Genomic DNA, 24,273 nt, shown 5'->3' on the forward strand with positions numbered 1-24,273 from the left:
CAGACACCAGAACTAACAAAACAACTCTGGATTTATAAATATGACAGTCCTGACACCCACACAGGGAGCAGATCTTGGCTGGGCCCCGTGACACACACCCTCACGGTGAAGGCTGTCTGCCAGGAAGGCTGAGTCCTTGGGCAGCTCCCGCAGTACAAGCTTGAAGGTAGGGGCCCTTCTCAACACCCCCACACCACCCCCATCTCCTGCTAATATCTGGGCTCCAAATCCAGTCAGGCTACAAAAGTATTTCATGGAGAGCAGACCATCCAAACTGCTGTCAACTTTACTAGTTCAGTGAGTAGTAAACAATGCCTTCCTCAAAGTATTAACTGCCCTGAGTTCCTTCCAGTTATAATCCCACACGGCCTATGGCAAGAACTACCAATACATGGAGCTCTGAGGTAGGAGACTTCACCTACCTGCTGCACAGCAGAGGTGAGAGAGAACACCTGTCACCTCACCAGAATAGCAGCTCCAGGGGGATCTGAAAGTATCCTACTTATTCTTCCCAGTGTGAGGGTAATGAGCCCAACCAAACAGAGCAGCAGGAATAGGGGCGTCTTCGGGATGAGTACTAGACAGATGGTACGATGGCTGTTGACCAGGGTGCAACCTCCTGCATGTCAAAACTGTCCTGGCCACTGTCAATCTCCCTGTTTCTGGTAACTTCTAGATGATGGAAACCTGGGCCATAGTGGGGATTTTGGAAGGTTGTACATCTGCTGCCACTGGCACAAAACTCCTTTAGAAACAGCTTCTTTGCATCAACTGGAGAAAACAAAATGCCCTTCTCAACCGCAGCTGATCGACTGGGTTTAGATGCCACGTGGCACCACGTGGATGGGCACCCTGTGTGCCTCTCCACTCATCACAGAGATGCTTCGCACTGTCAGGAGACAGTTTGGCTCTAACCAACACTAATGCTATTACCAAGCTAGGCAAGACTGGCTACAGGGAAATTCATGACTGGAATGGACAACAGTATCTCTGTAAATAAAATTCAATACAATTTGGGTAAAACATTTAACTGAGAACTAAAGCATAATCCAAACTCACTGCAGGAATTATGCATAAAGACGTTTTAGCCACACAACCTAAAACAGAGGATTAGAATAAAACCCGAGGTTCTCAATTAAGTGAACTGTCCACCATATGTAAAGATGAATGTATAAAGAAAAAACCCCACATATATTTCCTCCCGAATTGGCATTCTAAGTATGTGGCCTTGAGGAAGACACTGCCATGGCTTCCGAGTCCTTTTGCCTCTTGAAAGCATGCCAGGGAGATCCCTGGAGCAAGAACAGTGAATTTCTTTTTCTTCCTTCCTAAAAGTTCTTTCTCTACAGGCGGAAGTTGTAACTGGATAAAAAGCTCCAAGGCCCTATCTCAGACTGAAGCCAGGAGAGCCATGGGAGAAGCTTCTGACACAGCCCAGGAGATTAAGGTGTCCGGTCACTTCAGGAAAAGACACACGTCCTCTCTTTTTGGAACATGGCAATCAGGCAATGATTAATATCACAAGCCAGAGGCTCCCAATTTTGGACCGTTATCCCATTTTCTTTCATTGATAACACATCTAGAAGACCTAGCCACCAAACCATAGTAAGTAAAACGTACAACTTCAATGGGCCAGAGTTAGTCAGGTGGGTCAGCCTTGGGACTGCAAGCTCCTTGCCTGCAGGGCTGTAACTCTTGGGGTGCTGGGGGTGCACTGGGCGTGGCCTTGGGCAGGTGCCAAGTGGGGGATCCTTGACTGGGTGGTGGAGCCTTGTGGTACCTGAGCCGCCCCCGAGCAGCTGCTCTGTGCCTGTCTCACTGTGAAACAGGGTGAAGAAAAGTACCTACCTCACTGAGGTGGTGTGAGGATTAAATGAGAAAACCCTGGAGAAGCATTCACCACAGTGCCTGGCACATGCTGAGGTAAAAAGGTAAAGGTCTGTTGTTGACTGAACCAGAATTTTTGTTTAGCACATGATAACCATTATTATCACAGTGTATTAATTCCAGTTTTAAAAAATGTCAAAGCTATTTGTGGTGAAGTGTGCTTAGGAGGAGTATCACCAAGAGGAAGATTTTCCAATCAGCTTCTCAAAATTCTAAAACAAGTAAAGATGAATACTACTGCCATATAGACAAGAGCCTGGAAAATAAGGCTTGAGCCATAGGTCAAGTCCACATAAGAAGAAAAGGTCAGTTAACTTCTAAGAGAAAGTTTCTTTAATAAGCAGGAAATTCGAATAAACTTATTATTGAAAAGGAGACTACAAAGGAATAGAACGCCCAGCTTTTAAACAATTCACTGCTCCACTTTCACTCTACTCTCACCCTGACTTATTCACAAAGCGCCACTCTGCTACAGCCCACCCCAGATCCTGTTAGTGCCTTCCCAAGGGTTTGCACACATGGTACCAGCTTCTCATCAGAAGCCACTTTCAGCTGCCAGATTTGTTTCTAGAATTGTCTCTCACAGACTGCTTCTGCTGAATCTCTCCTATTTATAATCCTGTTTCAGCCCATCTGACACTAATCTTTCCTTCCCAAAAAACTAGAAGGAAGTGCCATAGAAACTTCTGGAGAATGGGGTTCTGAGGACACTGGAGTGAAGTACACATGATGAACCAGGGGCAGCAACTCTGAAGACTGTGCTCAGGAAATCAGCTCCCAGGATGCTTAGCATCACCTCAAGCATCAGGTGGGAGGATCACAGGCACTGAGATACTGCTGACCACCACATCTCCAGGGAGGGACAAAAGCACATGTACAGCATGCAGACAGGGGTTCCAGGCTGACAGACAACCTGCACAATAACCTACCCACAGCAAGCTGCTTAAAGCCGTGACCCTGCCTCACCTGGAGTCCTGTCCTTTGGCAGCAGGATGACCTGCCCTCCTCACCAGAGTCTGCTCAGTGCGAGGCTGCCCAGTGAAAGGGAACAGCTGCGACCACTCACCTCCTCTCCCTTAGAGTGGATCCAGAATATATCAACAGAATCTGTAAGCTGTGTCCCAGGTCCCATACCAGCCTGTGTCTACTTTACACCTATTCCGCTCCCACAATTCATGGGTTTTTTTCTTTCAAAATTACCCTGCAGTAAATCCCAGTTTACATGAGTCATTTGACTTCTTAGCAGGATTTCAACAGTCTGAATCTACACACAAGCCTCACCTCATTCCTTAACAAATTCTGTTTATAACTCATATGGCTTCTCACCTGTGTGGATTACCTGATACTGAAAAAGGATAACCCCTTTGAAGTTAAACATATCATACCCCTCACAATAGAACAAAAACTTTTTGAAAAGGCCTCATAAACAAACAAATAAGAAAACCCCAACCCAGTTCCATCACACTCGAAAGTCCAAGGATCCCTTTTCTTGAAGCTGAAATAGATGATGAAGAGGAAAGAAAAGAAAGGCAGGGGCCAAGTGGAACACTAAGGTCTGGTGCTGTAAAAACATGACCTAAGAAATCATATTTAAATTGAATTTGTTTACAACACTCAAGTAGAGGGCCAACCTCTGGGTCTGAGGGAAAGCATGTTACCTTGGAATGTCTGCCACATAATTCGGCAGCCTGCCTTCACTGAGCAGCACATTGGGAGACAGTTTAACTCCTTAAGAGCTGAATTTCCAAAAGGAAAGTCATAATGGGTGCTTTCTCATCAGTAGGACTCTCCTGCTGTAAAACAGTGAAGAATGTATCAGACAGAGCAAGTCACTCCCCACCGTGAGCCAGCCAGTGCTGGACAGATGCTGCTCATGCACCAAAGAACTCTCCACGACCATTACACTGATGGGCGTGCTCTCCACCGTGGAGTCTGTGAACTTTCTCGTGACTAATAAGAGCTATTCTCTGGCTGAAAGTTTTCCCACATCTACTACACATATAAGGTCGCTCTCCACTGTGGATTCTCTGATGTCGAATGAGGTGAGAGCTTTGTCGGAAGGACTTTCGACATTCAGTGCATTCGTAGGGCTTCTCTCCAGTGTGAATTCTCTGGTGTTGGATAAGGGACAAGTGTGCACTGAATGATTTCTCACATTCGCTGCACATGTAGGGTTTCTCTCCACTGTGAACCCTCTGATGCTGAATGAACTGTGAATGCTGGCTGAAGGCCTTGCCACATTCTCTGCACTTGTAAGGCTTCTCACCTGTGTGAACCCTGAGATGCTGAATGAGGGAGGAACGGACATTGAAGGCCTTCCCACAGTCACTACATGCATAAGGGTTCTCCCCAGTGTGGATTCTTCGATGGCGGATGAGGTGTGCACTCTGGCTGAAGGCTTTCCCACAGTGGCTGCATTCATAGGGCTTCTCCCCATTGTGTGTCCTCTCATGCTTAATTAGGGTGGATATCTGTCCAAAGGTTTTCCCACACTCACCACACTCATAGGGCTTCTCTCCAGTGTGACTCCTCTGGTGCTGGATTAGGTGTGAGCCCTGGCTGAAGGCCTTCCCACAGCTGTGGCACTCGTAGGGCTTCTCTCCATTGTGCACTCTCTGATGCTGGACGAGGGAGGAGAGCACACTGAAGGCTTTGTCACACTCATTACACGCATAGGGCTTCTCACCATTATGTGTCCTCTGATGGTGAATGAGGTTGAAACTCTGGCTGAAGGCTTTTCCACACTCACTACACTCGTAGGGCTTCTCTCCAGTGTGGATTCGCTGATGTTGGGCTAGGTGTCCCCTCTGACTGAAGGTTTTCCCACACTCATCACACCCATAAGGTTTCTCTCCAGTGTGGATTCTCTGATGCTGGGTGAGGGACAGGCGGGCCCCGAAGGATTTCCCACACGCACTGCAGACAAAAGGCTTCTCTCCAGTGTGAACCCTCTTGTGTTGGATAACTTGTGAGCGCTGACTGAAGGGTTTTCCACATTCATTACACCTATAGGGTTTCTCTCCAGTGTGGGTTCTCTGATGAACAGCAAGAGTTCGGTTCAGGCTGAAGAATTTTCCACATTTGTTACACTCATAGGGTTTTTCTCCTGTGTGAGTCCTTTGATGTTGAATGAGAGACAAGTGTGTGCTGAAGGCTTTGCCACACTCAGCACAGCCATGAGGCTTCACTCCAGAATGGGTCCTCTGATGCTGAATGAGGTGTGAGTGTCTCTGGAAAGCTTTCCCACAGTCCGAACACACATATGGCTTCTCTGCACTGTGTACCCTCTGATGATGGGTCAGGTTAGAGCTATGACTAAAGGCTTTTCCACACTGACTGCACTCGTGGGGCTTTGTACCACTGTGAACTTTATGATGCTGAACATAAGACGGATGTGTAGTAAGAGCTTTCTCACATAGTGTCTCTCTAGTGTGAGTGTGACGGTGCTGCATGGTGTAGGGACGGGCATGGGAAGCTCTGCCACATTCCTCACATGTGCAGAGCTTCTCTCCACTGTGGAGTCTCCGGTGTTGAATGAGAACTCTACTCTGACCAAAAGCTATTCCACATATAGCAAACTTTCCCAAGGGTTTTTCTGGACTGTTAATCCTCTGGTTCTCACTGAAAAGTGAATTCTGCCTGGGCACTTTCACAAACACACCTGCCTGACAGGCTCGTTCTCCTACACAGAAACTTTGGAGGTTAGTGAGCTCCTTACTTGGTTGGAAGTTTTCCACATGTGACACACTCTGGTGGAGACTTTCCCCTGAAGACAGTCTGCAGTTTCTGACAGGACTTGCATCTACAGCGCGGTTTACCTCAGCTGCACTGAATTTCGGGCTTCTCTCCCCCGAGGGGGTTTTCACACATGTCACTGTCATGGGCTTGAAGTTGCTCTTCTGGGGGAAATTCTTCTTAAGTCCCTCCATTGCAGATTTCCCCAAGCAATTCTTTAGCTTTCCCTCAGTTTCAGTCATCTCTTCATAATAAGATTCCTTGGGAATATTTCTGACATGTTCTTCTGATTTTGTTCTCTGGGATTCCATTTGTTCAGAAATTTCCTGCTTTGGAGTCAATTCTTTTTTTCCCTTCCTAGATTCATAACCTAAAAAAATGGGGATTAAAAAAAAAGTTACTCATGTTTTACTATGGGAAATACTTAGAGCATAAATAGCAACATTTATATGAAACAATTATCTCCTAGGAAGATTTCGATTCTCAGAATGCAAAACCAAAAAACAACCTCACCAGGAAGAGAAAAGAGAAGGCGAAGAGAGAGAAGCATGCTTTCAGAGCAATGAAAGTTGGTGTGGGAAGGAGGGAGGGAGGGAGGGAAGAAACTCAAGGTCAAAGGCCTCCATCTCAGATGGGCTAACCAGGCCCCAATGGAGCAGGAACCTTGAGGCATGACCTGAGGGGAAGTCTCCCTCAGAAGGCAAGGAGGGAGATGGCGAAGGAGGCTGTGGAAGCTTGGATGGTCAGCACCTCTGCTGCCGTCACTGCTGCACACTCTGTAAACAAGGCATCTTTCATGGCTTACATATAACAGGCGTTCAAACATTTGTTGAAAAATAAATGTATCATAAATGACTTATAATAAATGAAGGGTATACAGAGTAATGAGTAACAGGAAAATTTATTTGACCTGGACAACTTGGTTTCACAGAAGTAAATCATGCAAAATAGAGAAAAATAGAAGCAAAGAAGCAACCTACACATTCAAATAGCAGGTGAGGCACAAGGTGAAAAAGCCAAATGTGTACACCAGTCCATACCACATGTTCCCAATGGATAAAAGTACCTGAGAATTTTTAAAAACTGTGACACAATTGAATTCTGAGACTCAATGAAAGGAAAATTACCAAAAACAAAACCATCTAGCCAAAAGCGCTGAATCACGTGGCTACAAAGACTGTTGGAAGGACAAGCCTGGTGAGAACTGTGAGAGGGTAGCCCTGTTTTGAGAGTCCATGAAACACCATGGACTCTCTCTTTTGTAAGCAGTGGTTATTTCTAGAGCTGTCACTTTCAGACTGTTTAGCCAGAATAGAGAGACTAAGCTGAAAATATTAATTGGGTGGGATCTAACACTGGGCTAAGTCATCTTTGCAGAACTACTCCCAGTACTTCAAAGGGATTGATTTTTACCATTCAAGTCTGGAAGGCAACAAGCAAACAATACTTCGTTCTAGAAACCAAGGAGCAGCCTGAAGGGGAAGGCTGTGGTGGTAAAGGTCCTGAATTCCCGTGGCTCCTGTCAGGAGTAGCTGAGGAGTTAAGAGTCCTCAACATCTGGGGCTAGAGTCTAAAAAGATGATCCTCGTCAAGAGGTGTTATTTCACCAGGTAGGAAACAGAATGGAGAATGTGACAAGATGACAGACCACAGAACAGGGTGCACGCTGCCTCAGGTGTCGGGGGAATCCTTGGTTGCCTGCTTGTATTTTATTTTAAGTTAATTTGCTTTAGCTTTTCTAAAATAAATAAATAAATAAATTTATTTATTTACTCATTCATTTATTCTTGGCTGCATTGGGTCTTTGTTGCTGTGTGTGGGCTTTCTCTAGCTGTGGCGAGTGGGGGCTACTCTTTGTTGCGGTGCATGGGCTTCTCATTGCAGTGGCTTCTCTTGTTGTGGAGCATGGGCTCTAGGTTCTCAGGCTTCAATAGTTGTGGTACGCAGGCTCAGTAGTTGTGGCTCATGGGCTCCAGAGTACACGCTCAGTAGTTGTAGTATATGGGCTTAGCTGCTCCGTGGCATGTGGGATCTTCCTGGACTAGGGGTCAAACCGGTATCCTCTGCATTGGCAGGTGGATTCTTAACCACTGTGCCACTAGAGAAGTCCCAATCCTTGATTCTTTTATTCGCCAGTTTTCAGAATAATGAATCAGGTCCCTAGCATTCCTCAAAAGGGACCAATGAGTAGGGAATTTTCCCCTGAGTATCAGACCAGCCCTAACAAAGCCTAAGACCAACCCCTTGACATGACAGAGTGATCCAATGGCATTTTATCTGTCTGCCAGAAGGAGACTTACTCTTCTTTCAAGAGTGTAACATCATATAAAAGCTCTATAATTCTTAATCTATAGTAACAGACAAAATTAAATATCAGAGAGCATGTTTTAAAAAAAAGACTAAATGACAAGAAACCAGGAAAAAAAAATACGATTGAAACAAACCCACAGGTGATTCAGATATTATCAAAAACCAGCTTAAAACAAACTATGATTAGTATATGTAATAAAACAAAGAGATGCAGAATTCACTAGAAATCAAATGAAAATTGAAATTAAGAGTGCAACAGACAAGAGAGTTCATTGGCAGATAGCAGGTAACAAAACAATCACATAACTGAAAGGTACATATGTAATATCTGAAAAGTATTCAGGTTGAAATACAGTGAGGAAAAAAATAGGACAAGGGATACAGAAAAGAGCATAAGAAGCAGACGCAAAAAGGTGGAAAGTGTAACATGTATATTCTCACAATCCCAGGAGGAGACGAAAAAAGGAATAGGATAGAAGAAATAGTTTAAGAAATACTGGCCAAGGACTTCCCTGGTGGTCCAGTGGCTAAGACTCCATGCTCCCAACGCAGGGGGCCTGGGTTCATCCCTAGTCAGGGAACTAGATCCTGCATGCTGCAGCTAATAGATCCCACATGCAGCAACCAAGATCCCTCGAGTCATGACCAAGACCTGGTGCAGCCAAATAAATAAATGTTAAAAAAATAGAAAATGAAAAAAAAAACAAAAACAAAAAGGGAGGAGAGGAAACAGTGCTCTATAGGAATAACTATTTTATAGTTACTGGAATTGTTAGTATAAACCAGAAGTAGATTCTGATAAGATGTACAAGGTAAGTTCCAGAGCAACCACTAAGAAAATAATAGTATTAGGTGTGGCCCCATAACTGAATTCTCAGCAGTGGAATGTGAGTAGAGACCACGTGGGCAACCTCAAAGTCACGGCCTCCATGGCAGTGAAATGGCCTCCTCCACTCTCTCCCTCTCCCACCACCCAGTGTAAAACCCAGAGGTGAGTGTTTGGACATGTTGCTCTAGAGGGTGGCAGAGAAACAAGACAGACGAGCCGGCCTCCTAACAAGCATGCCAAACAAAGAACCCACCAAACAGGGATGCTGTTACACGTGGGAGACAAATTTGTATGTGGTCGAGCCAGTGCATCTGGGGTGCATGAAATACCATCACCTAATGCCAAAAACAAATGTTTCTGAGAGGGAAGACTGGGGTGATATTTTATTCTTGTCACCGTACTTCTCTACATGGATCAGTTCTCTTGTTCTATTAAAATGATACATGTTCACTGCACAGAAATAAATTATTTTTAAACATACATTCTATAGCTTTCCACTCTCATGGGATAAGAATGAAATCCAACACTGTCTGATGTGGTCTTTTCTGCTGCTTGGACACCTCTGTCTTTGTTCATGCCTCTCCTCCCATGGACACTATGGGCTCAGACATCAGACCTCTCCTGGGAGATGAACCATTTCTCAGTCCAGGTAAGGAGAAAGGACAAGATAGAAAAGACGGTTACCAGGAGACATCTTGTATGCCCCACAGAGGGTGGTGCATTGCATGTGGAAAAACTAAGGGGGATCTAAAAGTAAGCTTAACTGGTTCTGTTTTATCAGGGAAAATCCAGGTAAGTGAGACATAGGCCATACTACCACCAGCTTACTTCCTGTGCTTTGTTACTGCAACCCTTCCTGCCATCATGGGCCCACTCCCCTACATGCCCACTGTTCCCATGGTATACACCCAAACATCAATTCTGTTTTTATATACAAGTAATGAACAACTGGAAATTGGAATTTTAAAAAAATATCATGTATAAAAACATCAAAAAAATATTAACTAGGGATAAATCTGACAAAAAATGCCAAATGCCTGTACATAAAAAACTGTAAAATATTACTGAGAAATTAAATAAATAGAGACATACATCTTATTCATGGGTCAGAAAGCAATATATGTCAATTTCCCTCAAATTGATCTATGGATTCAATGCAATCTCAACAAACATGCTAGCAGGGCTTTTTTTCAGATATCAATAAACTGACTTTTCAGTTCATGAGAAAATACAAAGGATCTAGAATAGCCAAAACAACTCTAAAAATAAAGAACAAAGTTGAAGGACAAACACTACCTGATGCCAGACTTTTAATAAAGCAGCCATAACAGTGTGGTGTTGGAGTAAAGATCAACAATAGCGGGGCTTCCCTGGTGGCGCAGTGGTTAAGAATCCGCCTGTCAATGCAGGGGACACAGGTTCAATCCCTGGTCTGGGAAGATCCCACATGCTGCGGAGCATATAAGCCTGTGCGACACAACTACTGAGCCTGTGTTCTATAGCCTACGTGCCACAACTACTAAGCTCGCACGCCTGGAGCCTGTGCTGCACAATAAGAGAAGCCACTACAATGATTAGCCTGCGCACCACAATGAAGAGTAGCCCCTGCTTGCAGCAACTAGAGAAAGCCCGTGTGCAGCAACGAAGACCCAATGCAGCCAATAAATAAATAAAATAAATAAACAAATTAAAAAAAAAAAGGCAGGGACTTCCCTAGTGGCACAGTGGTTGAGAGTGCACCTGCCAATGCAGGGAACACAGGTTTGATCCCTGGTCTGGGAAGATCCCACGTACCGCAGAGCAACTAAGCCTGTGTGCCACAACTACTGAGCCTGCACTCTAGAGCCTGCAAGCCACAACTACTGAGCCTGTGAGCCTAGAGCCTGTGCTCTGCAACAAGAGAAGCCACCACACTGAGAAGTCCATGCACTGCAACGAAGAACAGCCCCTCTATGCCACAACTAGAGAAAGCCTGCACAGCAATGAAGACCCAACGGAGCCAAAAAAAAAAAAAAAAAGGCAATGATCTGAACAGACATTTAACAATGAAGAAATCCAGAAAGAAAACAAGCACATGAAAAGATGCTCAACATCTTTAATCATTAGGGAAATTAAAAATAAAACCACAATAAGATACTACTATACATCCATTACAGTGGCTACAATTAAAAGACTGACCACAGGAAGTGTTGGCAAGGAAGTGGAGGAAACAGAACTCTCATCTGCTGCTGGTGGGAATGTAAAATAGTACAACTATTTTGGAAAGCAGTTTGTCAGTTTCCTAAACTTTTAAATAAGCACTTGCTATGTAAATCCAGCCATTTTATTCCTAGGTATTTCCAAGAGAAAAGGAAATGTCAAACAAAGGTTTGTGCACAAATGTTCATGGCAGATTTATTTGTATTAAGCACAAATTGGAAACAATCCAAATGGCCGTTAAAAGAGAATGGATAAACAAATTGTGGTATATCCATACAATAGAATACTAATCAGAAATAAAAAAGAAATGGATTATTGACACACAACGTGAATGGATCACAAAATAATTATGTGGGTCAAAAGAAGCCAGACAAAAAAGAACACCTGCTCCATGATGCCAATTATATAAAACTGCAGAAAACGTAATCTATACTGACAGAAAGCATATTAGTAATTGCTTCAGGATAGAGGTGGGAAGTGGTAAGAAGGAGGGATTACAAAGAGACATGAGAAAACTTTTGGGGGTAATGAATGTGTTTACTATCTCTATTGCAGTGGACAGTTTAATAGATGCATACACATGCAAAAATGTTACCAAACTGTACATTTAAATATGTATAGCATATTATATGCTCACTATACCTTTAAAAAACTGCTTTTTAAGAGAAAGAAAGCCAAAAAGGCATGGGGTATGGAGCCAGTCCACCAGAGATCCAACTCACCTCTGTCCCTGGCCATCTGTGTGGCCTAGAGCTAGCAACTGGACCTCTCTGTGCCTCATTTTCCTGAGCACCAACTCTGCAGGGATGCTGGAGGATTATGTATGTTCACTGCGCCAGCACAGTGCTGAGCCAGGCAACGTTAGCCGCCATGGCGGCAAATAGCACAGGAACCCTGCTCCGCTTACTATTTACACGCCCAAATCTTTCGCTACACAAGAAGAAGCCCTAATTCACGTGTTTCCCCAAAACCCAGAATCAGCCTGGGAACTCTGAGTGAACAGCGGGAGTGAGAGTCTGGGCAGGATGGCAAGTCTGCAGGTGGTCTCTCCAGGTGGTGTCTCCAGCAGCCAAGGCAGAGCAGGCCAGTAAGGCCTGAGGACTGGGTGACATGGAAGTGACTGAGAAGCAGCCAGGGCAGGGAGGCAGCTGCCAGGGAAAGACACCTGAGCTCTTTCCAGGAACTAAAAGAGCATTTTCATGACCCCATTTAGTGGCATTAACAGCAAAAAAAGAGGAAGGAAGAGAAAGAAGATGGAGAAGTAAAGCAAAGCATTGGGGGTGACGCGATTCAGTCCAGTGCTCAGAGAAGGGCCTGGTGAAGTGGCAGCACCTGCCAGCAGGGGTGGAGAGCGGGGGGAGTGTTCCTATAGACTCACCTGCACGTCTGTGTCTCCAGATCCAGCTCCTCTCAATTCTTGGTGAGGGTGGGGCCCATGGCTCTTCCCCCTGCTCTAGCTTGGAGATGACATCAGGTTTGGAACCTTGAAGTCCTGCTCCAGAGAAAGAAAGCAAGACTGACAACTCATCCAGGTCCAGGCCAGGACGGCACCATGTGCAGCGCCTGTGTGCTGTCAGGACCTCCCCTACCACCTGGTCTCCAAAGCATGGAGACAGACACAGGCCTCTGTCCCAGGTGAAGAAAAGTCAAACCCAGCTCTTCTTGGGGCCATGGATATGGGACAGACTTGGGGCCTGAACACATCATGGCAGAAGTTGCATGGTGGAGGGGGTATGGATGCCCAGAAGGACTAAATATAAGGCAGGTATAAAGCAGGGCCCTGAAGCCAAATGGATGCAAATCCCAGATCTGCCCTGACAGCTTGTGTGAACTTAATAAAGTGAAGATGCTTGTCAGCCTCAGGTTCACCTATAAACTATGTATCCTACCACCAACCTCGAAGATACATGAAGAGTAACTGAGGGGATATGAACATACTGGGCGTTCAATGAGCAACATTCTCCTCCCATACTTCCTACAAAGAAATTGGGAGAGTCCCTGGCACCACCTGTCCCCTCCTCTGTGTAGACCAGGCCTGCCTGGGCCCAGGGTCAGAAATACCCATGTCTGGATCCATGGGGTAAGAGGCCTCTGAATCTTGAGCCCAGCCCCATTCCTAGTCCCCAGGGCCATTCATGGAGCAGGAAGCCCAGAGCTGAGCTCCTGGGAGCCTCACCCAGTGAGACCAGGTTCCTGTAGGTTTCCAGCATCACATCCCTGTAGAGGCCCTTTTGAGCAGGATCCAGATGGCCCCACTCCTCCTGGGAGAGGAGCACAGCTACTTCCTCGAAGGAAACCAAGACCTGGAACGACAAGATCTTGTTGCTACCCCAGGATGGGCCTGGGGGGAAGGACGCACTAGGCCCAGGATGGGCAAAACCCCTCTGAGCACATGCACCAGACTGCCTTCCCCACAAGAGCGGGCTCTTTAAGGCAGACACCATTCTGACTCATGTTTGCCTGCCCATCCCTTGCCCTCCTCTGTGCCCAGTGCAGGGGTGAGATGATACAGTGCAGAGTACATTTGGGGACTTGAACCCAAGGGCTGAGGACGTCAATGAAGGCAGGGAGCCATCTACCCTGAGACCAGTGCCTCAGAGGGAACTGTGGAGAGACTCCAGCCAGGAAGGGGCTGGGGCCACAGAGGTGTCCCCATGAAGACCACTCACCTGGGGCCTGCTAGGAAGGAACTGATTGTGGGCCATCACTGGGTCTCCGAGCTTGTCCCAAGGAGGCAGGCTGAGCTGCAGGAAGAGGGAAGAGTGTGATGGAGCTTGACCCATCTTCTGTTCCCCATGGCAACTTTGAGACTTCTGGGGCTGTACCTCAAGGGGCAGCAGAGACCCAGTTTTAGGCTACCTGAAATCCCCAGGAAGGAATAATGGACCCAGCACCCAATAGCCTGAGACTATATATCCCCTTGCCTCCCATAAAGCCTCCCCAAGAGCCTGTAGTACGCCAGCATCCCAAGGCCACACAAGAAAGGCAGGTCCCCAGCAGTGCATCTGACTAGGGTAGACAATGGGCTAGGAGGTCCTGGGCAGTGGGCAAACAGCCGAGGACAAGCAGAACAGCCTCCTACTCTACAGCAGTGCGCAAGCCATAGGGAGGTTGACAGACGTGATACTTGTGTCAGGGAATAAAGAATAGAAACAATGAGCAGAACGAGGGCAGCAGTTGGTGGGAAGAGATACTTTGCAAAAGACGGGCAGAGAAGGCACCTCTGATAAAGTGACATCAAAACAGATCTGGATGGAGTGAGGGCAGGTACTATGTGATAGCAGGGGAGATACATCCTGGGCAGGGGGAAGTACAAGTGCAAAGGTTGCGAGGTACAAGCCCACTTGACATGTTCAAGGGCCAGAGGGGCTGAAGCAGAGTATGGGAGAGCAAGACAGAGGGGGGTGGCAGACCTTGTGGGTTATAGGACTTACGCTTTTATTCTGAATGAGATGGGGAGCATCTGGAAGATCTGCGCAGAGTGATATGACTTGACATGTGGCTGCTCCAGCTGCTGCTTTGAAAATGGACTGGGGGCAGGGAGGAGGGTGTAAGGGTAGAAGCAGGAAAACCAACTGGAAGACCCTAGCAATAACACAGCTAGAGACGATAGTGCCTTGGAGCAGATAGTGGTAGCAGGTGACAAGCAGTCAGACTGCAGATGCCTTTCAAAGGTACAGTCAATAGGATCTGCTGATGAATTAGATGTGGGATGAAACATCAAGATGTTTGGACCAAACACCTGAGATGACAAAATTTCCAATTAGACTGAAAAATTGCAGAAATATATCTGAACGTTAAAAATTAAAAGTTATTTTGTACATGTTATGTTTAAGATGTCTATTAGGCCTACAAGTGGAGAATGAGGGCATTTCGATACAGAAGTCCAAATTTCAGGAGAGGTTGAAGCTGGCTGGGTATACACTCAGAACTATCAGTATACATGTGACATTTAGAACCACAGATGTGGTTATATTTTAGGCTGATAGGTGACACGGGGTGTCACTCCCATGAAAACTTTTCCAACCAGCCTCTAATACACAGTCAGCCTCTACCCCTACAGTCTGCTCCATGCAAAAAGACCCCTTAGTTCAGGTGGAAATGTGTCCTTTCTCCTTGGCCCAGCTACTCCGGCCCTAGGTAACCACATGGCCAAGTTCTGGTCAACAAGTTAAGGGAAGTCTGCAGAGAGGCTTCTAGGAAAGGCTATTCCTCCCTGATGATACAAAAGAAACAAGGAGAAACACTTCTGCCTAGTGTTACCATGAGGGAAAACCCAGAGAACCTCAGAGACACAACCCAGAATAAACCCTGTCTGCCCCACCTTCATCACTTAAGCCTCTGTTGGGTTCTAACCGGCAGCTGAACCCAAGCTTCTTAATGCCCAGTTCATTTCTCCTTGTGCGGACCTGGAGTCTCCACCTCGGGCCACCGAGGCCAGAGGCAGCCTCTTGGTTCTCAGCCAGGGCTTGCCTTTGACAGGCCCCTGGCATGCACACCCTTTGTGTGTTGTGCACAAGTGGTTCTTCCAAATGCACTCCGCCTCCCCTTTCAGCCTCATCTGGGAGGCACGTAACACTGCCGTCTGATGCATGGGCTCTGGGCTCCACCACACTGAGTTCCAATCTCGGATACACCACCTCCTGACGCACGGGTCCAGCGTAAGTGACGTGTTTCCCCACTGACCATAAAATGAGAACGTCACCATTTACCTGACGGGACTATTTTGAGTCAAATGAGAAAAATGTATGAAGTGCTGCTCGTAGTGTTCGCAAAACACAGACAAAACCCACTACATTTTCATCATTACCACCAAGGCAATGTGCAACCAGCCCTGGGGCTGTTCCGCGCCGGGATGTGAACCAACGTCCCTTCGCTGCACAGCCTTCGCGACTTCATCCTTCCACGGAACCTAACCCTGCTGAGTGAAGGGTACGCTCCCTCTTCTGAGAAAAGCACTGTTCGCTGCATCCCCTGACCGCGCCCAAGCTTCGCCTCCTCGGTGACGCCTGGCTCGTGCCCGCCGCCCCGCCTCTGCGCCGGGGTAGCTTGGAACCCACCCAGGCGCAGGTCTCCACCCGGGCCGCTCCTCAGACCACACGAACGGGCGCTCCTCCGGGCCCGCCCAGCCCCGCGCCGTCCCCGCCGCCGCAGCGCCACAGGCACCTCCGCACCACGAGCCGGACCAGGGCTCCTCTGCTCCACCGACGAAGGAAGATGCGCGCTACACACCCAGCAGCTCAGCGCGGACCCGCCAGGCCGGAAACGCCCGCCCGGAACTTCCGCCCCGTTGCCAGCTCACCGGCCAATCGGATCCTAGGGGGTCTGTCATGCCGCTCTAGGCGGCTCAAGGACTCTATGCTACTAGGCCGCCAGCCTTGGGAGAGGTGTTAGAAGTTCATGATAGAGATGGCAAGTGATGCAAGAAACTCTGATCTGCCTACAGAAGGGGAAAGGATCAGAGAAGGAATAAGTGAAGGTACAGTAAAATCTTTTACTTGTCTTATTCCTTAATAAAATAAAAGGTCATTTTTTTTTCAGAGTAATATTGAGTACTAGTGACATTGTATTGGGTAACTGTCGCATGTGTGAGGTAAATGGCAGCGCTGTCCTAGGGACGGGAGGGAGGAATCGGGACACTGGGTTATAAGTACCTGTGCTACCTGTGAGGCGGTGTAGTGTTGTTACATTAGTTCTAATATATATTGCAAACTCTAAGGCAACCACTAAAAGTTTTCAAAAAGTGTAATTGATATGCTAAATAGGAGGAAAAAAATTGATTCAGATAAAATGCTCAATTAAACTAGAGAAGGCAGGAGAAGAGGGCAAGATTTTTAAAAAGAAACAAGTGTAATGAATAAAAAATAGTAACGGTCATATTAATCATTTTAAAAGTGAATTATCTAGATACACCAATTAAAAGACTGTCAAAGCAGATAAAAAAATAAGACCCAATTATATGTTGTCTGTAAGGAACCCATTTTAAATACGAAGACACAGATAGATTAAAAATAAAGGGAGGAGAAAGGCATACCATGCTAACACTAATGGAAAGAAAGCTGGAGTATCTATGTCAGTTTCAGACAAAGCTGACTTCAGAGCAAGTAAAATTATCAGGGATAAAAAGGGGTATTAAATATGATAAAAGGATCACGTCTACAAGAAAACACAAGGATCCTTACTGTGTACGCACCTAACAACAGAGTCAAAATATATGAGGCAAAGACTGACGGGACAGCACATTTTTCCAGCAGCATTTGCCCACTTTGAGTCTTGGTGTCACATTTTTGTAATTCTTGAAATATTTCAAACCTATCATTATTATATTTGTTATGGTGATCTGCAGTAAGTGATATTTGATGTTACTACTATGACTTGCTGAAGACTCAGATGATGGTTGGCATTTTTTAGCAATGTTTTTTATTAACGTATGTACATTGTTTTTTAGACATAATGCTGTTGCATACTTGACAGACTATATTGTAGTGTAAACATAACTTTTATAGTCACTGGAAAAGCAAAAATTTCGTACAACTTTTATTGTGAGATTCACTGTATTGCGGTAGTCTGGAACCAAACCTGCCATATCTCTGAGTTGTGCCTGTATATTAATTGCCACACTTTTTGAGTTTTTATGCTTTTTTGGTGGGATTTCACTGTTTAAAATGGCCCTCAAGCATAGTGCTGAAGTGCTGTCTAATGTCCCTAAGTGCAAGAGGGCTGTGATGTGATGCCTTTATGGAGGAAACACATGCTAGATGAACCTCATTCAGAACAAGTCATAGTGCTATTGGCCCAGTTCAATATTTATGAATCAACAATAGATATTAAATAAGGTGTCATTAAATGGAAACACACATAAAAACAATTATGCTTTGCTTTTAATTTTTGTTATTTTATTTATTATTATTTTTTTGGCTGCGTTGGGTCTTCGTTGCTGCATGTGAGCTTTCTCTAGCTGTGGCGAGCAGGGGCTGCTCTTTGTTGCTGTGTGTGGGCTTCTCATTTTGGTGGTTTCTGTTGTTGCAGAGCACGGGCCCTAGAGCTCTCGGGCTTCAGAAGTTGCAGCGTGTGGGCTCTAGGGTACAGGTTGAGTAGTTACAGTGCACGGGCTTAGTTGCTCTGCAGCATGTGGGATCTTTCCAGACCAGGGATCGAACCCTTGTCCCCTGCATTGGTGGGCAGATTCTTAATCACTGTACCACCAGGGAATCCCTATAATATATTTTCTAAACAGGCTAGGGGAGTAGGCCAAGGAAAGAGTGTTAGTGGAGACTAGTGTGTCTCAGCCATGATGGTTGAGAGTGAAGCATCAGGAGTGGTTTCTGGCCTGGCTGTGGAGGTGTGGACAGCCAAGCACAGCTAAGTGAAGACTTGCTGTTCATGTTATGAGCCTTTATTACCTGCCAGAGTGGGAGGCAGTGGAGAGGAGATTTGGGGACTTAGTGACAAAGATCTTCTATGTCTTCCTCTCTAAAGTTATTCAAGGACCTACTGTCTGAGTCTGGGGGTTTGAATAGGTGCTGGTACTGCCAGGGAAGAAAAATGAGGTAGCCGGCTGGGCAGAGGGCAGTGGGGGCTGCAGAGGCCTGTAAGAAGAGGTGCCGGGCGAGGCTCAGAAGACTGGCAGGTCAGCAGGGTTAGAGCAGAGTGAAGTCTGGAAATAGTTGCCTCTGTATGATTTACGGGCATATGCTGGCTGGAAGTCAGGAGCTTGGACTTTATGCTGGAGGAAATAGAAGATTTCTAGGCGGGAAAGCAACATAGTGTTTGTTTTAGAAAGACCACTCCCACCACGGGGTGGTTCAGAAAAGACAGGAGGGAGTGAAAGGGCAGGCGGAGAGATGAGAGAGAAGTCAACTACAGTTCAGCCCAGTTCAGGCCAGAGGAGGTGTGTGCTGCCGTGTTGTGGTGGGGGTGGGGGGTGGGGGGGCTGGGTAGGGGTGGAGATTACTTAGGAGATAAACTGATAGGATTCAGTGGCTGACTGGGAATAGAGGCTGTGGGAGAGGAAGCATCTGGTGTGAGGCCTGTGCTTAGGCACACATGTCTGGGCTGAGAAGGCTTCTGCAGGTCCAAGTCATAGAGGGGTTTCACAGCCAAAGGAGGCAGGGAAAAGCCCCTTAGGATCAGGAACCCACTCACCACCACAACTTCCAGTCTCCCAGGACTGAAATACCTTCTAACTGTGGTGGTTTTAAAATACGTCCAAGGAGTCTTTTGTCTCCCTCCCTTCAAAAGGTGAAGCAACCTCAAAACAGAGCCTGAGCTAGAACCAACCAGTTATGCTTTTGCTAGATTCCTGACCCTCAGAAACTATGAAATAAAGAATGTTTGTTGTTTTCAATCTGCTAAGTTTCATGGTAATTTGTTACATCTCAATAAATAGCTAATCTGTTAGCTACTTGGGTTAGCCAAAAAGTTCCTTTGGTTTTTTTTGGTAAGATGGCTCTAGTAACACTTAGTTGTCTTTAACTTCATTGGAAACAATTTTGTTAGATTGTATTGTGACAGCTGTCATATCAGTGTGCATTTAAAAGCAACTTATCAAAATTGGTGAATTTGTAGCCATTTTAATATCGAAGATGGAAGAAAAAAAGCAACATTTTCAGCATATTATGCTTTATTATTTCAAGAGAGGGAAAAATGCAACTGAAACGCAAAAAAAGATTTGCGCAGTGTATGGAGAAGGTGCTGTGACTGATCGAATGTGTCAAAAGTGGTTTGCAAAGTTTTGTGCTGGAGATTTCTCCCTGGACGATGCTCCATGATCGGGTAGACCAGTTGAAGTTGATAGTGATCAATCTGAGAACAGTAATTGAGAACAATCAACGTTATACCACTCGGGAGAGAGCCGATATACTCAAAATTTCCAAATCAAGTGCTGAAAATCATCTGTACCAGCTTGGTTATGTTCATCACTTTGATGTTTAGGTTCCACGTAAGTTAAGCAGAAAAAAACTCCTTGACTGTATTTCGGCATGTGATTCTCTTCTTAAACGTAATGAAAATGTTCCCCTTTTTTTTTTTAAAGTTTTTTTTTTTTGACGTGGACCATTTTTAAAGTCTTTTTTGAATTTGTTCCAGTATTGCTTCTGTTTTGTTTTGGTTTTTTGGCCTGAAGGCATGTGGGATCTTAGTTCCCCGACCAGGGATCGAACCCACACTCCCTGTGTTGGAAGGCACAGTCTTAACCATTGGACCACCAGGGAAGTCCCAATGGTCCTGTTTTAAAACAAATTGTGATGGGTGATGAAAAGTGGATACTGTACAATAACGTGGAAGAAATCATAGGGCAAGCGAAATGAACCACCATCAACCATACCAAAGGCCAGTCCTCATCCAAAGAACGTGATGTTGTGTATATGGTAGGATTGGAAGGGAGTCCTCTGTCATGAGCTCCTTCTGAAAAACGGAACAATTAATTCCAACAAGTATTGCTTCCAATTAGACCAACTGAAAGCAGCAGTTGATGAAAAGCATCCAGAATTGGTCAATAGAAAATGCATAATCTTCCATCAGGATAACGCAAGACTGCATTTCTTTGATGACCAGGCAAAAACTGTTACAGCTTGGCTGGGAAGTTCTGATTCATCTGCCATATTCACCAGACATTGCACCTTTGGATTTCCATTTATTTCAGTCTTTACAAAATTATCTTAATGGAAAAAATTTCAATTCCCTGGAAGACTGCAGAAGGCACCTGGAACAGTTATTTGTTCAAAAGGATAAAACGTTTTGGTAAGATCGAATTATGAAGTTGCCTGAAAAATGGGAGAAGGTAGTGGAACAAAACGGTGAATACGCTGTTCAATAGAGTTCTTGGTGAAAATAAAAAATGTGTCTTTTGTCTTTTTGACCAGCCCAACACTAACTACCCGGAAGACCAAACTCTACCTTCTGAGACCTCCCATCCCCTTGCCTCAGGAAACGACGCAGCTGTGACTGAAAGGAATCAGGGGACAGCACCTCAGACTCCCGGGCTCTCAAGCAGCACCGCGCCGGGGGCCTCCTGACGCCTGTGATGCGGGACAAGGAGTGGCGCGCGGCGGGAGGGCAGCGCTGGGCCGGGAGCGCAGAAGGGCAGGTAGGTGGTGCCACATCCCGCCGGCAGCCGCTGCGCGGGCTCTTCCTGTTTCGGAGTCCCCTCCACACCCTCGCCTCCCGGCCCTCGCCGCGCAGCCTCTGGGTACGGCCCGCCACTCCTCGGAGGGATGAGCGTGGCCCAGGGGTTCCACTGCGCTCACAGCAGAAGCCGCCTCCCGCTGCCGTCCGGGCCCTGCAGCTCCCCACCTCGCCTTGCCCCTCGGCCCCCGACCCGCCCGCCCTTCCGCTGCCGGACCAGCCCCGCCAGGGCCGCTGCTCTTCGGGGGACTCTGCGGAGCACTCGCCGCCCCGCTAGGGCCTTTGTTGTTCACAGCGCCGCCCTCGGTGACAGCTTTTCCTGTCTGTTTACCTGCTTTCCCTCCCTGCTAGCAAGTGAGCTTTAAGGGCACATTTACTCCTGCAGGGCGGCGTCCTTTCCTCCAGAGCAGGACCTGCGACACTGTAAGCGCTGCGGCGGGTCCCCTCCCGGCGGAGCTGGGAACCGCCCGGGCCCGCCCCGCCCACCTTCCCCGCCCACCGTGCAGCCCCGCCCACCTCCCCCGCCCACCGTGCAGCCCCGCCCCGCCCGCGCCCCGCCCACCGTGCAGCCCGCGCCGCCCCGCCCGCGCCCGGCGGAACCCTGCGACGCAGACGTGTCTCCCGGGGAGCGAATTCGGCGTGGGACCCGAAGCCCTTCTCAGGCTTGGCCTGCGGCTGCAGCGCATGGCTGTGAGCGGGGCGGGGAGGGCGCGCGGGAGGCGGGGCCTTGGGCCGTTGGCGGCTCCTCTTGACCTTCGTACTGCCCACTTTTCTCCAGGCTCCAGGGCATCCCGCTCGCGAGATGTCGGCAGCCCCAGGCCCAGGTACTGCCCGCGCAGCCCGCAGTCCCCGGTTGCCCGGGCTGCCTCCTGGCGCCCCGAGTCCTTCCACCTTAAGGCCCCATCCAGTCTGTTTGCTTAGGGCACCCTACGTGCAGCGACGCCGCCTCCAGGGCCAAGAAGCAAAAGAAGAAGAAGAAAGCCCGGAATGCGGTCTCTGTGGCGAGCGGAGGCGGGAAGGCCCCAGGAAAGCCGGCCGCGGAGGAAGCCCCCCTAAGTGCGGAGGCCCAGGCAAGAGCCGGACTCCGTCGGGAAGGGGGGAGTTCCGGGGCGCGTTCTGCGGGGGAGTCCGCTGGCGGGTGTGGTCTCGGGTTTGCGGACTGAAGGCGGGGTGGGGATGAGGTGGGGCGTTTTGGGTTCCTATGGGATGGGGCTGGAGGCCGCGGGGTCCCTGTGCCCTCTCACAGCCACTATCCCCAATCCACCACAGGCGGAGCAGCTGGCCCGGGAACTGGCCTGGTGCGTGGAAAAGCTGGAGCTGGGGCTGAAGATGCAGAGACCCACCCCTAAGCAGAGTGAGAGGCTTAGAGTTGGGGGGAGGTAAACGGTGATAGTCCTATGGGCTGCAGGTGCTGCCAAGGGATGGAATCGTTGCCTTTATGGTAGGACAGTTGGAGGTGAAGATAGAGACGGTTACTAGTCCTTTGTTTTTATCTGTAGAAGAGCAAGCTCTTGGGGCAATCCGAACCCTGCGAAGCCAAAGAACCCCCCTGCCTCGGAAGAGGCAGCTGATGCACTCCTTGTTTGGGGACTACAGGGCTCAGATGGATGCCGAGAGGCGCGAGGCCCTGTGGGCTCTCAGGACTGGTGAGGACTTGGGAACTGATTGATGCAGAACTGCCTAGTTCAAGGGGGTGGGGAGGAAGAGCCTGGGCAGTGGAAGGAGGAAGCTCAGAGCAGTAGGGCTGGCGGGGTAGAAGATGGCTCAGGAAAGCCTCAGGGAGCAGGGAGAGAGAAAGCCTGGACCTTAGGAACACAGGACTCTGGCTTGGACCAGGGAGGCAAGAGCAGGAGAGTTAGTGAATCTCTGTGATTCTCAAGGGGGTGTGATGATAGTAGCTACCTTATAATTTTGAGAAGTAAGTCAGTCAGTTTTTACAGCGGGGTTACAGTTGTATGGGCACAGTTAATGTTAGTCATTATTATTCACTTCTGACACTGTCCCTCCCCTGCCTTACAGCTGCCCACTCAGCCCAGGTGCAGTCTGTAGGTGAGGCCGCCAGAAAGAAGAGCCGAAAGGTCTGCAGGCCTCGTCTCGCAGGGAGAGCCAAGGACACCCTAGACGCTCCTGATGAAGAGTTTAGATTCAATTTCTTTTAGCTTCTTCCGCATTCTGAAACGGTCCCCCTCTGCAGATGGTGCAGGGATCTGAGTGCAGAGTTTTTCCAGGAATGCTGTATCCCTGGCTGGTCAGTGAATCTGGTGCCATGGCTGTTGGGCAGTTGTGAGACCTGCATTTTGGCTACTGACCGTCAGACAAGCACAGGACCCCATTTGTAGGTTTTCAGCTGAAATGCCTCTCCTGCCAGAAGCGGGAGGTCCATGTAGAAGTTTTTTAAGTAAACTGAAGTGAGTGTTGATCACATTGTAGAAGGCCTCTTTTCACAGTCCTAGGAGCAGACTAAGTGGGTGCTGGTAATGAGAATTAGTGGAGAAGCTACGTAGGTACACACTGGTGCTCACTTACAGAAGGACGTCCTGTCAAGTGCTTTGGAACGCCATGCCGTTATGTTACATTGCGGTAATAAAACTATTTAAAAAGTGAATGAGTGTGGACTTCCCTCGTGGCAAAGTGGTTAAGAATCTGTCTGCCAATGCAGGGGACATGGGTTTGATCTCTGGTTCGGGAAGATCCCACCTGCTGCAGAGTAACTAAGTCCGTGCACCACAGCTACTGAGCCTGTGCTCTAGAGCCCAGGAGACACGACTACTGAAGCCCGTGTGCCTAGAGCGCATACTCTGCAACGAGAAGCCACTGCAGTGAGAGACGCAAGCACTGCAATGAAGAGTAGCCCCAGCTTGCAGCAACTAGAGAAAGCCTGTGCAGAGCAACAAAGACCCAATGCAGCCAAAAAAAAAGAAAGTGAATGGGTGAAAGCGTGTGCTGTCTGTGTTAGAGGAAGTGCAGATGAGGTGGTGGCTGACACTGTTGGGTCCAGGCTCTCACCTCAGTGCTGGGTCCTTTGTCTGTAGTGCCTTCATTCCTGAGCAGGTGTCATCCTTGGGGAGCCATTGTAGCCCCTAGCAACCTAGGCTTTGTTCTGAGGAGCAGGTAGCTTCCTGCCCTGAGAATCTCAGGCAACACTGGCGTGGAGCCGGAGTGAACGAGCTCTGACGTCGGCTGCTCCA

At 47.7% G+C, this 24,273-nt stretch overlaps 2 protein-coding genes across 3 annotated transcripts; one reads left to right on the plus strand and one right to left on the minus strand.

Annotated features, from left to right (window-relative positions):
- Window positions 1-1,645: 1,645 nt before the first annotated feature.
- LOC130854522 (zinc finger protein 252-like) lies at window positions 1,646-16,208 on the minus strand. Of its 2 annotated transcripts, none has more exons than XM_057737434.1 (6): window positions 16,021-16,208; window positions 14,395-14,702; window positions 13,630-13,704; window positions 13,137-13,263; window positions 12,339-12,452; window positions 1,646-5,992 (listed from the first exon to the last, which is right to left on the minus strand). In XM_057737434.1, the coding sequence occupies exons 3-6, from the start codon at window positions 13,663-13,665 to the stop codon at window positions 3,759-3,761; spliced, it is 2,511 nt and encodes an 836-aa protein (XP_057593417.1). In that variant the 5' UTR covers window positions 13,666-13,704; window positions 14,395-14,702; window positions 16,021-16,208; the 3' UTR covers window positions 1,646-3,758. The 2 variants fall into 2 exon arrangements, with proteins under 2 accessions (XP_057593417.1, XP_057593418.1); XM_057737435.1 differs by having other exon boundaries at window positions 14,395-14,490; window positions 16,021-16,035.
- A 98-nt stretch (window positions 16,209-16,306) lies between these two features.
- Window positions 16,307-23,690, plus strand: C5H8orf33 (chromosome 5 C8orf33 homolog). The gene is made up of 7 exons (XM_057734071.1): window positions 16,307-16,439; window positions 20,824-21,047; window positions 21,471-21,909; window positions 22,007-22,155; window positions 22,355-22,439; window positions 22,585-22,731; window positions 23,105-23,690. Exons 3-7 carry the CDS (start codon window positions 21,888-21,890, stop codon window positions 23,242-23,244), a joined length of 543 nt encoding a protein of 180 aa, XP_057590054.1. The 5' UTR covers window positions 16,307-16,439; window positions 20,824-21,047; window positions 21,471-21,887; the 3' UTR covers window positions 23,245-23,690.
- Window positions 23,691-24,273: the final 583 nt, after the last annotated feature.

The sequence above is a fragment of the Hippopotamus amphibius genome, chromosome 5 (assembly GCF_030028045.1).
Source record: "Hippopotamus amphibius kiboko isolate mHipAmp2 chromosome 5, mHipAmp2.hap2, whole genome shotgun sequence".
Classification (NCBI taxonomy): domain Eukaryota; kingdom Metazoa; phylum Chordata; class Mammalia; order Artiodactyla; family Hippopotamidae; genus Hippopotamus; species Hippopotamus amphibius.